The 13,751-nt window shown below is 38.8% G+C and overlaps 1 protein-coding gene across 1 annotated transcript in view; it reads right to left on the bottom strand.

Moving 5' to 3' along the window:
• Positions 1 to 13,751, bottom strand: part of FOXP1 (forkhead box P1) — a 414,947-nt gene that overhangs the window by 85,020 nt on the left and 316,176 nt on the right. The window contains exons 7-8 of the mRNA XM_018563026.1: positions 3,054 to 3,210; positions 1,279 to 1,281 (exon numbers count right to left, since the gene is read on the bottom strand). Coding sequence (XP_018418528.1) covers positions 1,279 to 1,281; positions 3,054 to 3,210 — 160 coding nt within the window. The remainder of the gene's footprint in view (positions 1 to 1,278; positions 1,282 to 3,053; positions 3,211 to 13,751) is intronic.

Genomic DNA, 13,751 nt, shown 5'->3' with positions numbered 1-13,751 from the left:
TATATATATACACATATACATACACACACACACATATATATATATATATATATACACACACACATATATATATAACTCTAGTTTACCAGTACAGTATACCAATTGCAATAATTATCAAAACCAAATAATATACTCATTCCCATCCCCAAATAAACAATGTAAATTATTACCAACTCAAAAATTATTAAAAACATGTACACGGGTGAACCCCGCCCCCCTTGTAAAAAGACTATCATACTGGGACCCATGATATGTCCTATTTTAAATATGGACCCTGATATCATGGGTCCCAATACAATGGTCTTTTAAAAGGGGGGTACATGTTTTTACTAATTTTTGAGTTGGAAGTAAAATACGTTGTTTATTTGGGTATGGGAATAGGTATCAATTATTTTTGCTTTTGAAGATGACGCTGCACTGTAGCTATCAAGAAGCAGCTTTGTTGCCCAAGGTTTCTCTCCTGGTTTGGACTACAAACACTTCCATTATATAGAGGGGAATTGTTTTGTAGCTCACAGAAGGAGGATGACATTCCTTGAAACTTTAGTTTAGGAAGTCACAAGGGCACTGGGTTTCTATCCGAGTCAACAAGGTTTTTTGTTGTATTTAAAAACATGTACATTGCATGAAATAAAGAAAACCAAATGCAGTCACAATGTCTAAAGACTAGTAAACTGCAATATATAACCATTTTGTTCTTAGGGTTAGATATACTTTCATCTACAGATTGTGGTCTGGTATGGGTAAAGTGTAGTAATCCAGAGAAACCAATCAAAAATCTATTTTTATTTTCCCTGCAGCTCCAACATGAATGGAGGAATATTACTGGAAGCACAATTGCTATGTTTTGTACACCACTCTTAGCAGAACCTTAGTAAATGAAACCAGTACTGTGTAACAGTAATGTGGCAACCCAAGCTGTTCAAGTGTTATGAACTGAAGCTTCTGACAAGTTTTTCTGCTGTAAATTGTAATTTGCCCTCCATAGCTGGAGGACAAAAGACTCATTTATCCCTAGATAAGGGTCAGCAATGAAAAACTGAGCAGGCTTCTTCCTTATCTTAATATACTAATGATAAATAAATGAGTTACTCTAATTAATGTGCTGTTTATGGTTCAGACACAACTCCTGCAGCCAGTTAATGTATCTTTGTAATCAACACGGTAGGATGGAAGTAGAGATGTTAGGGTGAATGCTAGATCTTGATTGTGTACAATTATATGGCCAGATATGTGAAAGTCATGCCTTTTAAACTCAACTGATCAACCCTAACGGACCAGCTTGCAAAAAACTTATATCTGATTTTTGATAGATACTGGGGAATTAAACCACCTACAAGTTCCCACTGCTAAGGTCTGTAGCCATCACTCTCTGTGATGGATGTTTAATCTTTTTGTTTTGTAACATGGAGAATGGAACAGGAAGTGGGGTAACATCGGAGACTGTCCAAAACATGTAGTTGTGTAATGTGGGCAGGAATGAAGATAGCAACTAAGGCAGAGTAATTATGCTGCTGGGGTCTGCAAGACATATTAAAAGCAAGCGGGTAACCAAGCCCACCAGGCTCCAGCCATAACCTACTCACCTCTAGGTGGACTAACCCTTTAGTGAATACAACTGTGACTCTCACCTGGACTACCAGCAGCTAATCCTACACTGTGGTTTTACAGTAAAAAAACAAAGTTGCTTTAAAAGTGCTGGAAACAGTTTTAAATATGGTGTTCCTCAGTCGAGTTTTACAACCTGATAGTAAAACAATAAGCATTAAGGCCCATATTGTAAGGAATTAGACAGGATCTATTTTAGGTCTGGAAATGCACAGCGTAATCTCTTGCCTTGCACAACAAATACTTTTACAAGCTCATTCATCTATAGACACATTATAGCAGAAAGCAAATCGATAAATGTATTTACAACTAAATTACCCACCACGGTGACACACTGCTTATTACCTTTCAAGCTGTAATTTGTGACACATCAGAGGCCCCAAATACTCTCGCTGATGCAACTGACTTCTAATGACCATCGTGGACTAGAAGGCTGTTTCGTAATCTAAGCAATTCTCTGCTTTAGCATTTAATGCATGGCAATTCTCCACCGCTGCATTTAACGTGCACTTGTCATGTGTGAACAAGAAGGCCGCCATCTTGGCAGGCTTAAAATTAATTTAGCCGATCAGTCCAATGATAATTTTCTTGAGTGATACAGTCATTATTCTCATTTGTATTACAGTGGGGATAACAGGGTGCCAGAGCATCTGTATTCTCCTAATTGTCACAGTGATCTTTCTCAGCAGGGCTGCTGGGAGGATGGAATGTACTGCAATGATTGTTAAAGTGGTCCTATTCTCCAAAATTAAAGCTTTGCCATCTCATAAATAATATCTAGAAAAGCAATTGTAATAATTGAATTTCTCTTGAAAAGTAGTGGTGCACTTTGTCACATGTAACTGTGCCTAGATACTTCTGTGCTTGGAGCCTCATAGCTGCATATCTCCAGTGTGAGCTAAACTAAGTCATACCTCACCCACTCCTGCCTCTGATGGCTGCTATTCTCACGAGTTATACCTGAGGAGATGTAGTGCAAGAATCTTCCTGCTCCTAGTTTAGCTATTCTGTGGATTTGAGTTGTATTCACTTCCCATGTTGCTTCTGGATCATTACCCCTCCAGTCAATAGTTCATATCACCATTCATCAGAGGGCAACTCTAACGTGAGGAAGCAAAGTCCTGCTCCTATACCAAGGTGGCTGTCTCAACAAAGAAGGAGGCATGGTAAGTGGTAAGATCAGCTAAAGGCAAAACTAGTGACTAGTACTTTGCCCTCCATTTCAATTTTTTGTGGGCACTGTTTCCATAGTATATGTCCTCTTTAAGCAAAGGCGTGTGTTAGTGTAACAGTGGCAGTAATCAGTACCACAGTGAGCAGTTTATTCATGTACTAGTACTATGATGTTGTCACATATCTAAATAAATATGCCACCATAATTGTTCCCAATAGTGCAACAGAATGGCTCAAAAAAATAAAAATAAAAGAACTCTGTTTGTACAAACCTTGGGCAAGAGATTGCAGTGGAAGGGAGGGCTGCCCCGGCTGGATTGAAAGGAGACCTTGACGCTGCAGTGTCAGAAGGTGCTGCTGCTGCAGCTGCTGCATTTGTATTAGCTGTTGCTGAAAAGCCAACTGCTGCGTAGCCACTTGCTGCTGCTGCTGTAATGAAAGGAAGCAAAGAATTAAACATGTGAGAGGTCTGCATTCTGCATGCTGCTGAAGAGATCCTCCGATCAACGGGGGACCTTCAATTCAAAGTGTTTCTGTTTATCTAGGTTAGGTTTTCTGTAGAGTGAAGACTTGTCTAAGCTCGATTATTCTGTGCTTCTTGGCTATGGGTAGAAAACCTTTGGCACCCCAGCTGTCATTGAATTAAAGCTCCAGTCATAGGCAGCAATCAGTTGGGGATCAGTCAATTAGAAGCGATCATTATAGGAACTGTAGTTCAAAACAGGTGGTGTGCAACAAGCTGATAAAAGAGTAGTTCTTACGAAGTTGGCATGAAAAGAAATAAACAACGTATACAGGATTTTTCAATAAGAGAGCACACAGAGCAATGGTTATGTGTAAGTAAAGTAACACATAGAACCTAGTCAGAATTTAATGATTTCTGACTAAACACCATGAGTGACTGCACCTTCCATGCAGTAATATTTAAATGATATAGCACCAGTCTACCAAATGCTCCCTTGGTGGTTTTAAGCTTGCAGGTCACTTTACAAAGTATATCACACTTAATGATTAGCTGTAGTGACTTTGGGTTCCTGTTGGGTACCCATTAGCAATTACTTCAAATAGAGTATATACAGTATATCACATGATTGCTCCAGACAAGTAAGGCATGACATTAATTAAATCATAGACAATTCAGTCAAAATGTTGACCAATATTAATCTCTTCCTTTGACTGCAGCAATCATGTGACATATTTATAACATACTTAAATCAACTTTTGATGAGGACCCAAGGGTGCCCAAAGTCTCCCCAGCTGGCCATGCTATCCGTGCTAGTCTACCTCCAGTTTAAACTGAGCCCTCCACTTAATGAAAGCCTATTGTTGAGCTGCCTTTATGAATAAAATGTTTGGTAGACAACCAAATTAAAACATGTGGCCATTCTCTATACAACTGGTTACCAACTAAGCAATGTTCCAATAGATGCCATTAGTAGGGTCAGCTGACTACATTTTGTAAACTCAAAAAGTGCCTATGTGCACTTGCCTGCTTTTGCCCAATTCAACCTATTTTGGTCAGGATTTGTTAATGAAATCACAACCAACAGCCATCTTAGGTTTAGAGCCAGTTTTGGAACTGGAGAATCCCATGAACAACTAGAATCAGTATCCATATTCTGACTGGATAAAGATCTCTGACCTTTATACGCAATCATATTCAATAGTTATCCAAAGTCCCAAATAACTAAAGCAACAAGATCCTACTGTATACTAAGGAACCGTTAAGGTCCCATCTGGGGGACATCTATAAGCAGGCAGAAGTTGACATAAAAAAATGGAAAAGAGTAAAGTGAGATGGCTTAATATTCTAAAATAAAGAAACAGCAGAGCTAACCTAGGACACGGGGAATGAATGATTACTGAGTGAATAAGAACAGAGCTTTAAGGTACACATAAATATTAATAATCCAGGTAACGTACAGTCGAGCTGCGCTTTTTGTCCTAGATCTGCCCCATTCAGAACATCCTAAAACTACGACTTCATCCTACAAAATAATAAAATAAAGCCCTTTAACCAGTTACTTTGAAACCATTAATTATATTCATTGTAGGAGACAGAGCTGCCTGTCTCTGCTGGGACTCGAACCGTGAACCTTGGAGGTGTTAAGCGAGCATGCTGCTTTTCTCTGCGCACCGCCCGAGATGCTTTTAAGTACTCTGTTTATCACTTCTGACATAAATAAATGAGAAAAAAATCAGACCTTTGAAGAAGAAAAACTTCATCTAATATTGTTAATTAGCCATGACAAACGATGAAATAACATTGTAAATCTTTCATAGAAACAGCGACTCGATTTTAATTACACACATTCATAATTTAGCAAACAACATCTTACTTCAACAGGAAAGCTTAATACGTCCTCTACTCCAGGCTTTAGACTGATGCACCAGGCGGCTAGGAGATGGAGCTGTTTTTTTTTTATTCCCCTTCTTACCGTGTTTTTCTATAACCTCCCTAACGTTTCGCTCTCCTTTGTTCTTCATGGACACAGATGAGGTATTTGATGTGATAAGTATCTCTCTAAGTTATTTATTGTACAATGGGAGGATGAGAAAAAACTTTTGTTGTCTGTAACATCAACACATTGCACCAGTGTCTGGCTTTTTATTGTACAAGCCCAAAGAGGAAAAAATAAAAAGGAAAAAAAACACCATAATAATACTGTAGATTTCCTCAGTAATTATTTGAGAGATAGAGAGATAACATGGTGCAGTTGTACAATAAATAGAAGGAAATTATCTAATATCCCCAATCTGCTGGGAATAATATCAAGGTGGAGATCTTATACACTCCAAGCGTATCTGCTCTAGAAAACAGATTAACTATTTAGATGACTATCTTGACATTTAAAGTGGAACTAAACCCGAAATCCGACATTTAAAGTGGAACTAAACAAAAGCAAGAATGAAAAGACTTTGATTAAACGGTGTAAGAGGGTCTTTTTACGTTTTGTTTTTTTTGGATGGCACAATGGTTCTGCTAATTGAGAAAGCAAACAAATTATGCCATAATTGTGGGGAAATGCACTTTATATCCCCAAGTTATTATTTTTTGGCATCTATATAAATCACTTTTATATTTGTGCTTAATGTTTTCTTAATTAATAAAACATTAAATAGTGTTTGGTTGCTGCTTCAGAGTCTTTAAAGTGTATTTAACAATACCTGTTGATCTCCCAGAAATCCTTTTCCTAATTTTTTTCTAACTTCCCTGGGCTGACAACACAGTGCCCTATCTGCTCTGAAAATCTAAGCAGCATTGTCAGCCCTGCCTGCTGGGCTACAGTTTGCCTATCCCCCCCCCAACACACACACACACACACGTCCTACTCCATATGCATACACTGAGGCGAGGTTCACACCTGCACTACACTGCATTACACGCGGGCCACGCGATCACACGGCCCAATTGATTTCAATGGGGTGACATCCACGCAAGAATCTAAAAAAAAAAAAAGGTACAAGTACCTTTTTTTGCGACACACAACGCGCTGTTTTTTTTAGCTGTGTTCACTTGCACTAGAAAATAATGGCACCCACAGCGCGATCGGTTCACACCTTGGCAACTCCTGACCGCGCAGCAATCGTGCACAAAACCGGGCGGATTGCCGAGCGGTCAGGAGTCACCTAGGTGTGAACCTAGTCTGAAGCGGATTTGCTAGAGGAATTGAGAAAGTTCACGCAAAAACAGAGTGAAGATTCACTTTAATTATCCAACCATGAGCAAAGCAAATTCTTGTTTATTTAATATGCACATGACTGGATAATTAAAGTGAATGTTTACTGTTTTTGTGTGAACATTCTCATTCTCGCTTAGTAAATCAGCCTTAATTATTTATTTCCCAGAAAAACAATGCCGCCGTCTTCAATCCCAAGAACCTGTCCACACACTGTGCGTAGAGAAAGGTGACGTAGCTTGGGTGACGTAGCTCTGGAGAGTGTGCCTATTTCAATAGGACATGAGATACCAGGTGCTGTCCCTGTGAGAATTTTACAAGCATGGTGATGATGGGAATAAAATAGTTCTTGCTACAGAACAAGCTAAAAGAAAAAAATCCATTATTGGACATGTTCTACAGGAAAAGAGGGAGGTTTGGATAGTAAATTTGTGTAAAGCTACCATTTAGCTTCCATTTTGTACATGATCACTTGCTCTTAAATTGGGTAGAAATAGATCGATTGGGACCTAGATCAGTGATCAACTCTGTTTCAGTTAGCTAGGCAATTTAAACAAATGAAGGCTATGCTCATCAAAACTGGTATCATCCAATAAGACAGTGAACATCTACGGTATATAGCAATACTGTTTCAACAAACTTTCTCAGTAGGCAATCCCATAATGATCACAATGCCCCTGCTCAACGAAGCTTGCTGGACACCAATGGGGAGGAAATACATTAATGATTTATAGAATATGCTCAAACCATTGAAAGTAAACTTGTCAAGAGAGAATTATGTAGACTGCCATTGCTGACCTTTTTATCTAAGAATGACAGCTGCCTGGGTGTCATGTTAATGCTATGGCTTCACTATGTTAATTCACTGACCTGGAACAAACATAGAGATAAGGAATTCTTAGATTCAATAAAAATGTGTAATATTTAAGCATTATTTCTATAAGGGCAGGACCAAATATAATTCACTTTGCTGAAGTCAGACCAGCACAAGGGCCAGTTCTCATTGACCACTATGTATAACGTTTCTCTGACTTTTATTTGCTGCTTGTCTATGACTCATAACTATAGAAGATAGATCCAGCAGACCAACAATCATTTTCAGAAGGAGATCAATGGTAGCCCCTATAGATCTCTCATGACATGTGTACTTTAAGGAGTCCTTTACAGTTCTATGTTGAGTTGTTAGGACATTTTCCTTAATGGATTTTGGTGCGTTTGCCCCCATCGTTTCTGCTATGTAATGATTAGAAATAGCGCTTATTTCACACAGGAAACCACATGTAACAGCAGGAAATGTGAATGTTTTTTTTTTTCAATGGTAATATGACTTGAGGGGAAAAAAAAGGAAAAAAAATGCATTTCAGCTTACGAATTCAATGAAAGTATAAAAAATAGCGTGCGTTAAAAATATGAAAAATGCATGCATTTTAAAAGTACACGTGTGAATAGACCTTAAGAGCTTAGAGAAAACCTTTTGTTCGCAAACTGTACCACGAAGAACAATTTCATTAAGTTTGGGCTATTCAAAATAGGTATGCAAAATTGAATAAAGCACACCCATGACAAATGCAGCCTTAGTTTGTTAGACAATGGGGGTCAATGACACTGTAAAGATGATGAATGATTGTATAAAAGTGTCAGCATCATCTCTTTGTTACATTCATTGTGTTTTACAGATGAGTCTGCTTATGAAGATCTACATTTTTATTTAAACTGGATGAAATGGCCAAATCTGATCAAACATTAACCTGCTTTGTGACATGGGAGTCCAAGACATTGCATTGTAAGTCTCACGCAAGGCAGAAGTTTCCAGGAATTCCCTCTTGTCTATACATTTAAAAACTGATTCACAAATTGAATTAAGGGAAGTTTTATCAGAAACAAAATGTATTTAGCAAAGGAAACAGCTTGACCACTTGGGGAACCAATGGATGTGCGATGATCATTCTGCCATTTAGATGGTCTTTGTGTAATCTATGACCTCTACCCATGGCTAACTAATCTCTGATGAAGGATTCATTGACTGCCTGCATTGGATTCTTCCATTCAATCACTATTCTTTTGATTTCTCTTCTTTACATTGTTTTATTGAATGATCTTACCAATATGCATAAACTACTCTACTGGCAACAGAAGCCCTGGCACTTGGCAACTGAATGACATAGAGTGGGGCTTACTGCAGTAAAAGGGCAGGGTTTTATCTTAGTTTGAAGAGAAGTCACAACCACTTATACAACACTTGGGCCTGTGAACAAGGGTCCTTTCTATGCATGAAAAATATGATCCTACAACAAGCAAAAATGCTTGCAGGCACCCTAAGATGTAGGCATGATAGGTTCATGTTAAGGGTAGCCAGAGACATAGGATGGTCACTGCCTGATCCTGCCAATTTCATTAGAACTGGATATAAATCAATACAATTATCACAGGGTAAAAGCTAATTCATGGATTTGCCAGATAACCATTACTGTTTTTTCAAAGGTAAAGTTGGATCCAGTAGAACTGCCAGTTTAGAAAATATTTTGCAAAATGTGTTGCTTGGGATAACCGCTGGCAATGTATGCTACGATTAAGGCCTACCGCAGGTAAAGACATGTGATAAAGACATTTTGATAAATGCTATCATATACTTGAATCTTAGACACCATCACCCACTATGACTTTCAATGCAAAAATGCCTGCTACACCTAATTAAAGTAGGCTAGGATAAAAAAAATGTAAGATCAGCTGTCTTATAGGGAATATATAGAAATGTTATTTTTTTTCTAAGCAGTGGCCTGAAAATGTACTTTCGTATAGAATTCCTCCTGAAAAATAGCAGTCCACTTCCAGGCATGTGACTGTCCTCGTGTTCTGTACCCTAATAGCTGTATTTCTGCAGTTACAGGTCTAAGGTGCTGCTTCAACTCATTGCTAGACTCCCGAGATTTGATAATGTCACTTCTATGACGCTTACTGATCTCTTTGCTGGGTAATCTGTACCTGTATGTAAGGATCTCCCTGCTTCTGCCTCCTTCTGTGGATTTGTGCTTCCACCACCTCTCCTGCTGCCTCTTCAATATTTCACTACATGTCATCAGATCATTAGTCTTCAGGGAGGAAGCTCTGACATAAGGAAGCAGAGCCCTACTCTTCTAAAAAGATGACCACCTCTCTATAAGTACATAGTGTTGAACAAGGCATGGTAGTTTAATACTGGAAAAAAAAAATCGGCTGCAGGGAGACCACAGAGAATACTAAGAACAAGTTCTTTCTACTCTGCTTGCCATTTTGCTTCCACGATACAGGTCCCCTTTACGCGCACCTAATAACTGTTCTGGCAGATTTAAAGGCCTTGTAATGTTACAGGATACCTTTAAAAAATGACTCATTTAGCTCTATCATGCTGCTGAGAACGGTGCTACAAACGGACGTGCAAGTCTTTGGCTGAAAGTGTAACTAAAGCTTTGGAGCCATATGCAAACAAAAGAAAGAAAATAAAACTATTAAATGTTCCTTTCCCTGCTATCTCTGCTAAGGTTAATACCAGCTTTCCACGTTACAAAAAGGCAGGATATAGTAGTATACAGGACGCATTGTCCATGAAAGAGTTCAGAGGAATATGTGTTGCCAAACTGTGTTCCCCACCCAGTTACTAAACACAGGATACCAGTCCTTCTGTTTACTTCTCACAATTGAATGCACACAAAAAAGGTCTTTGCTGGGCTCTGTTGACAGGTCAGTAGCCAGTGTTAAAATACTGAAATATCCTGATAAAAATTTCAGTTTTGTTCCCCTCCCTCTAGCTCCTATCAAAGGTCTGTTTTTCCTTTCTTGGGTTACTCCCTACAGCCTAACATAAACTGTCATACTGATGCAAGACAAGTTGCCCTGTTCTACATCTCTGATAAACTGGGTATGAAAGATTTGTCGTGTGTACTGACACCAGAAACAAGTTTTCAAAGGAAGTGTTTTGTTAAACATCAACTGCACCCAAAATTGCTATTTTAATAGTGTGTTAATGCTAGTGAGCTCAGTTTGTAATGGTGCCTTTCCAGTGGTGATATAACCCCTACCAGAGGTTCTGTTTAACTGTTATGGCAAACTCTAGCCAAATGATGGATTCACATGCTAATAGATATTCCAAAATATATGCTTAAGGAGGCACTATCACTTTGCCTCTCAGGACAAAGTGACAGATTCCATGAAAAGACAACCCCCCTCCCCGACCCATACTCAACTATACAACCCGACCCCCCCCCCCAACAAACACACACATTGAATCTTCTTCTGTTATAACCAGTACCAAAATACCCAGTGCCAACTGGTGTTGGAAGCAAGAGGAAGCGTTATTATCATGCACTCTGTCATAAGACATCACCCAGACCTAGCGACTCAACACTAGCTAGACCTAAGCACTGTTATATTGGAGGATGTCACTGTCTTCCCTATACCAGGAAGTTCTGGAAATTTTACATAAGCTAATATAGTGACAGGAGTGGTGTAGGATCACTGGGGATGAAAAGAATCAGTGGGCAAGGGGAGGGTATTTATAGACACTGTCAAGTGGCCTTAAATACAAAAGGTGAGTCTTGCCCTAAGAATTTAAAAATACACTGTGACAATTATTTAGATATATGAGAGCTGTGAGAAGCAATTGGGTGATTCAATCCACTAGTATCCAAAACTGAAACATCCTCTCTGGTCTTCTATAACGTTACCTGCTTTTTGCCTCAGAAATGCTAGGCCATCACACAACCAGCGGTGCTGGACTTCCATTACTGCAGCCTCTAGATACAAAACCATTGGCACTCAAAAAAAAAACAACCCCTTTGCTAGTATAACCTGTTTTACACAGAACATCTACTTGCTGTACTGGTCCTAACCTGTCTTTCAAAATTGTGTAAATAAGTTTATATGAGATGACTATAATTCTACAGAAGATAAGAAGAAATGTGTGAACAATAGCTATACAGAAAAAAAGCCACCCTTTCCCTCTGCAGACTACAGGCACAGAATACTAGTTTTGGTAAGACCAAGTTTTAAAATACTCCATTAGGTCAATCTATGATAGACTATCATGGTCAAACAACTTGCTGTCTGAGCTTCCTCCACGTGAATAAACATAACTGAAAATAAATTGTGTACGTATTAGTCAAATGTAAGTCAACTAAATAAGTTGCACCAATCACAGATACGTTCTTATATCTCAATGAAGAGAACTTCTTTCATGGCAAGCTTTTGAGAGATCCACCCTCAATGTCAGGTCTCAATGATCCTTGACATGTGTTTTTTTTCAGGTTGAATTTCTTTTCTAAATAATCTCCGATTTTAAAGTATAGAAGTTACAAAGGTAACCTGTTAAGGTCAGAGAGCTTCAGTGTTGATGCGCTTTCCTGAGCCTAGCAACCAACAATCAGTTTCAGAATGCTGGTTGCCAGGGTCAGAAAAGCAAGGCAATGGAACTGCTGGGACTGCTGCAGACAATGGCGAACCAAGACGTTGAATTTCAGTTAACACAATGGGAAGATACAGCTAAACACTTTGAAATATGACAAAGAATACAACGGATGAACCTCGGAGCTATAATGTGTGCTTCTTTTGTGTTTAGAGCAGAGCACTTCAATCTAGTGGGTAAGACAATTAAAGGAATACTATGCGTCTGTGCTAGCCATTGACCTACTAAAAAAGTTAAAGCAAAGTATATATGTGACTTTCAGCCCTGGGATAAAGTTAAGGAGGCCACATACATGCAGATATCTTCCTTAGCAAGCATAGAATTGTTGTGAGATAGTAATGTTCTATATTTGCACCATGGCTAATGATTATTACAATGTCTATAGCCATTACATATGCAAAATTTAGAAACCAAAAACCAAATGGGGCAATCTGCATGGGTTTGATTCACTAAGGGTTTGTTGAATCCTGTTCAAAATAGGGCAAACTTGAACTTAGAGGCAAACACCATTGAAGTCTAAAGGGGAGTCAATCTTGAAGTTAAGTTGTGCATTTTTATGGCTAATATGCAAACTACTGTGAAACACAGGCAAGGGAAGCTGGGCATTGTCACAGGGGACATGTACCAATGACAAAAAAAAAAGGTTTTTAGAATACCACACAGCAAGGAGAACTTCTTTTCATGCAGCCTCGAAGACTACACTGAAAATACATAAATACGGTAAATAACATGCTTGGAGGAAGTATTAAGTAGTTGTAAAGGCAACCACTATACAGGAAAATCTAATGACCAATAGTTGTAAAGGCAAACCTTATCAAACAGGCCAAATAATAGTTTACTGGATTTATGGCTAGGTTTTACTGTGGCAAATAGTCAAAATCACCAAATTTGTACCTTTGTTGTTGTTGTTTTTTTACTACATGGTTACATTACTGCAATTCCTCTGTGGATCAAGAGGCTGGTGGGTATTGTTAACTGAGCAGCTCTGGTGCCACTTCCAGAAATAACGTGCCCACTGTTTCTATGTGAACACTCCTGCAAACTAAAGTGAGGTCGGAGGATGAGAGGAGTTTTTATGGAGCTTTCTCATAAATGAGAAAGCCTAGGCCTAAATTTACTGGAGACAATAAGCACAGGCTGGAGCCTAACTACAAGAATTAAGATACTACAGAGGATACAGCCGTGTAAAATTGGCCAATAGCAGGACAGTTTTAATCAACGATAAAAGGCCAAAATGCACTAAAGACAAAGCATTTAGGGATAGTAGACCAAACTAATGTACACTTAACCTTTTTAATGTACACCTAACTGAAACAAAACCCCCTTTTTAGGGAAGCCTTGCTGCAAAAAAATAATCACAGAATAGTCATACACAAAATAAAAGACAGAAAAGCCTCTAATATTAGGAATAAAAAACAAATGGGGGTTGAGTGCCCAAAGAGCTAGAAATCAGAGAAAGTATAGTTTTCTAACTGACCCTAACCTCTGCCTAACAGCATCCGATTCACTGACACTATGGCCACAGTTCAAAGGCTATGCAGTGCATTATGGCTGAAAGCTGAACTCCGGGAATTCTTTTTTTTACTTTTCATTGGCCCAGGAAAGTTTCTCTATGGCTGGATATACTATGTTGGCATAACTGTAGAGTGCTCAAAATCTTTGTTGTATCCATGCCAGGTACTACTGTCAGCTTTGATGTTCTGGGTGCTGCTGCTGCTAGTTTCAGGTATTGTAAAGTGATAAAGAGTTGCTCGCTCTCCCCCTTCCTTCCCCCTCATCCACTGATAATACGTCTTATATTCTTTTCATAGAATACAAGGCTTCTGTGATTCAACACGGAGACAGGGTGGGGG

This window comes from Nanorana parkeri, unplaced genomic scaffold (assembly GCF_000935625.1).
Source record: "Nanorana parkeri isolate BGI_ZX_2015 unplaced genomic scaffold, ASM93562v1 scaffold624, whole genome shotgun sequence".
Classification (NCBI taxonomy): domain Eukaryota; kingdom Metazoa; phylum Chordata; class Amphibia; order Anura; family Dicroglossidae; genus Nanorana; species Nanorana parkeri.
The sequence above is the reverse complement of the archived record's forward strand: the minus strand, read 5'-3'. Positions and strand labels throughout refer to the sequence as shown.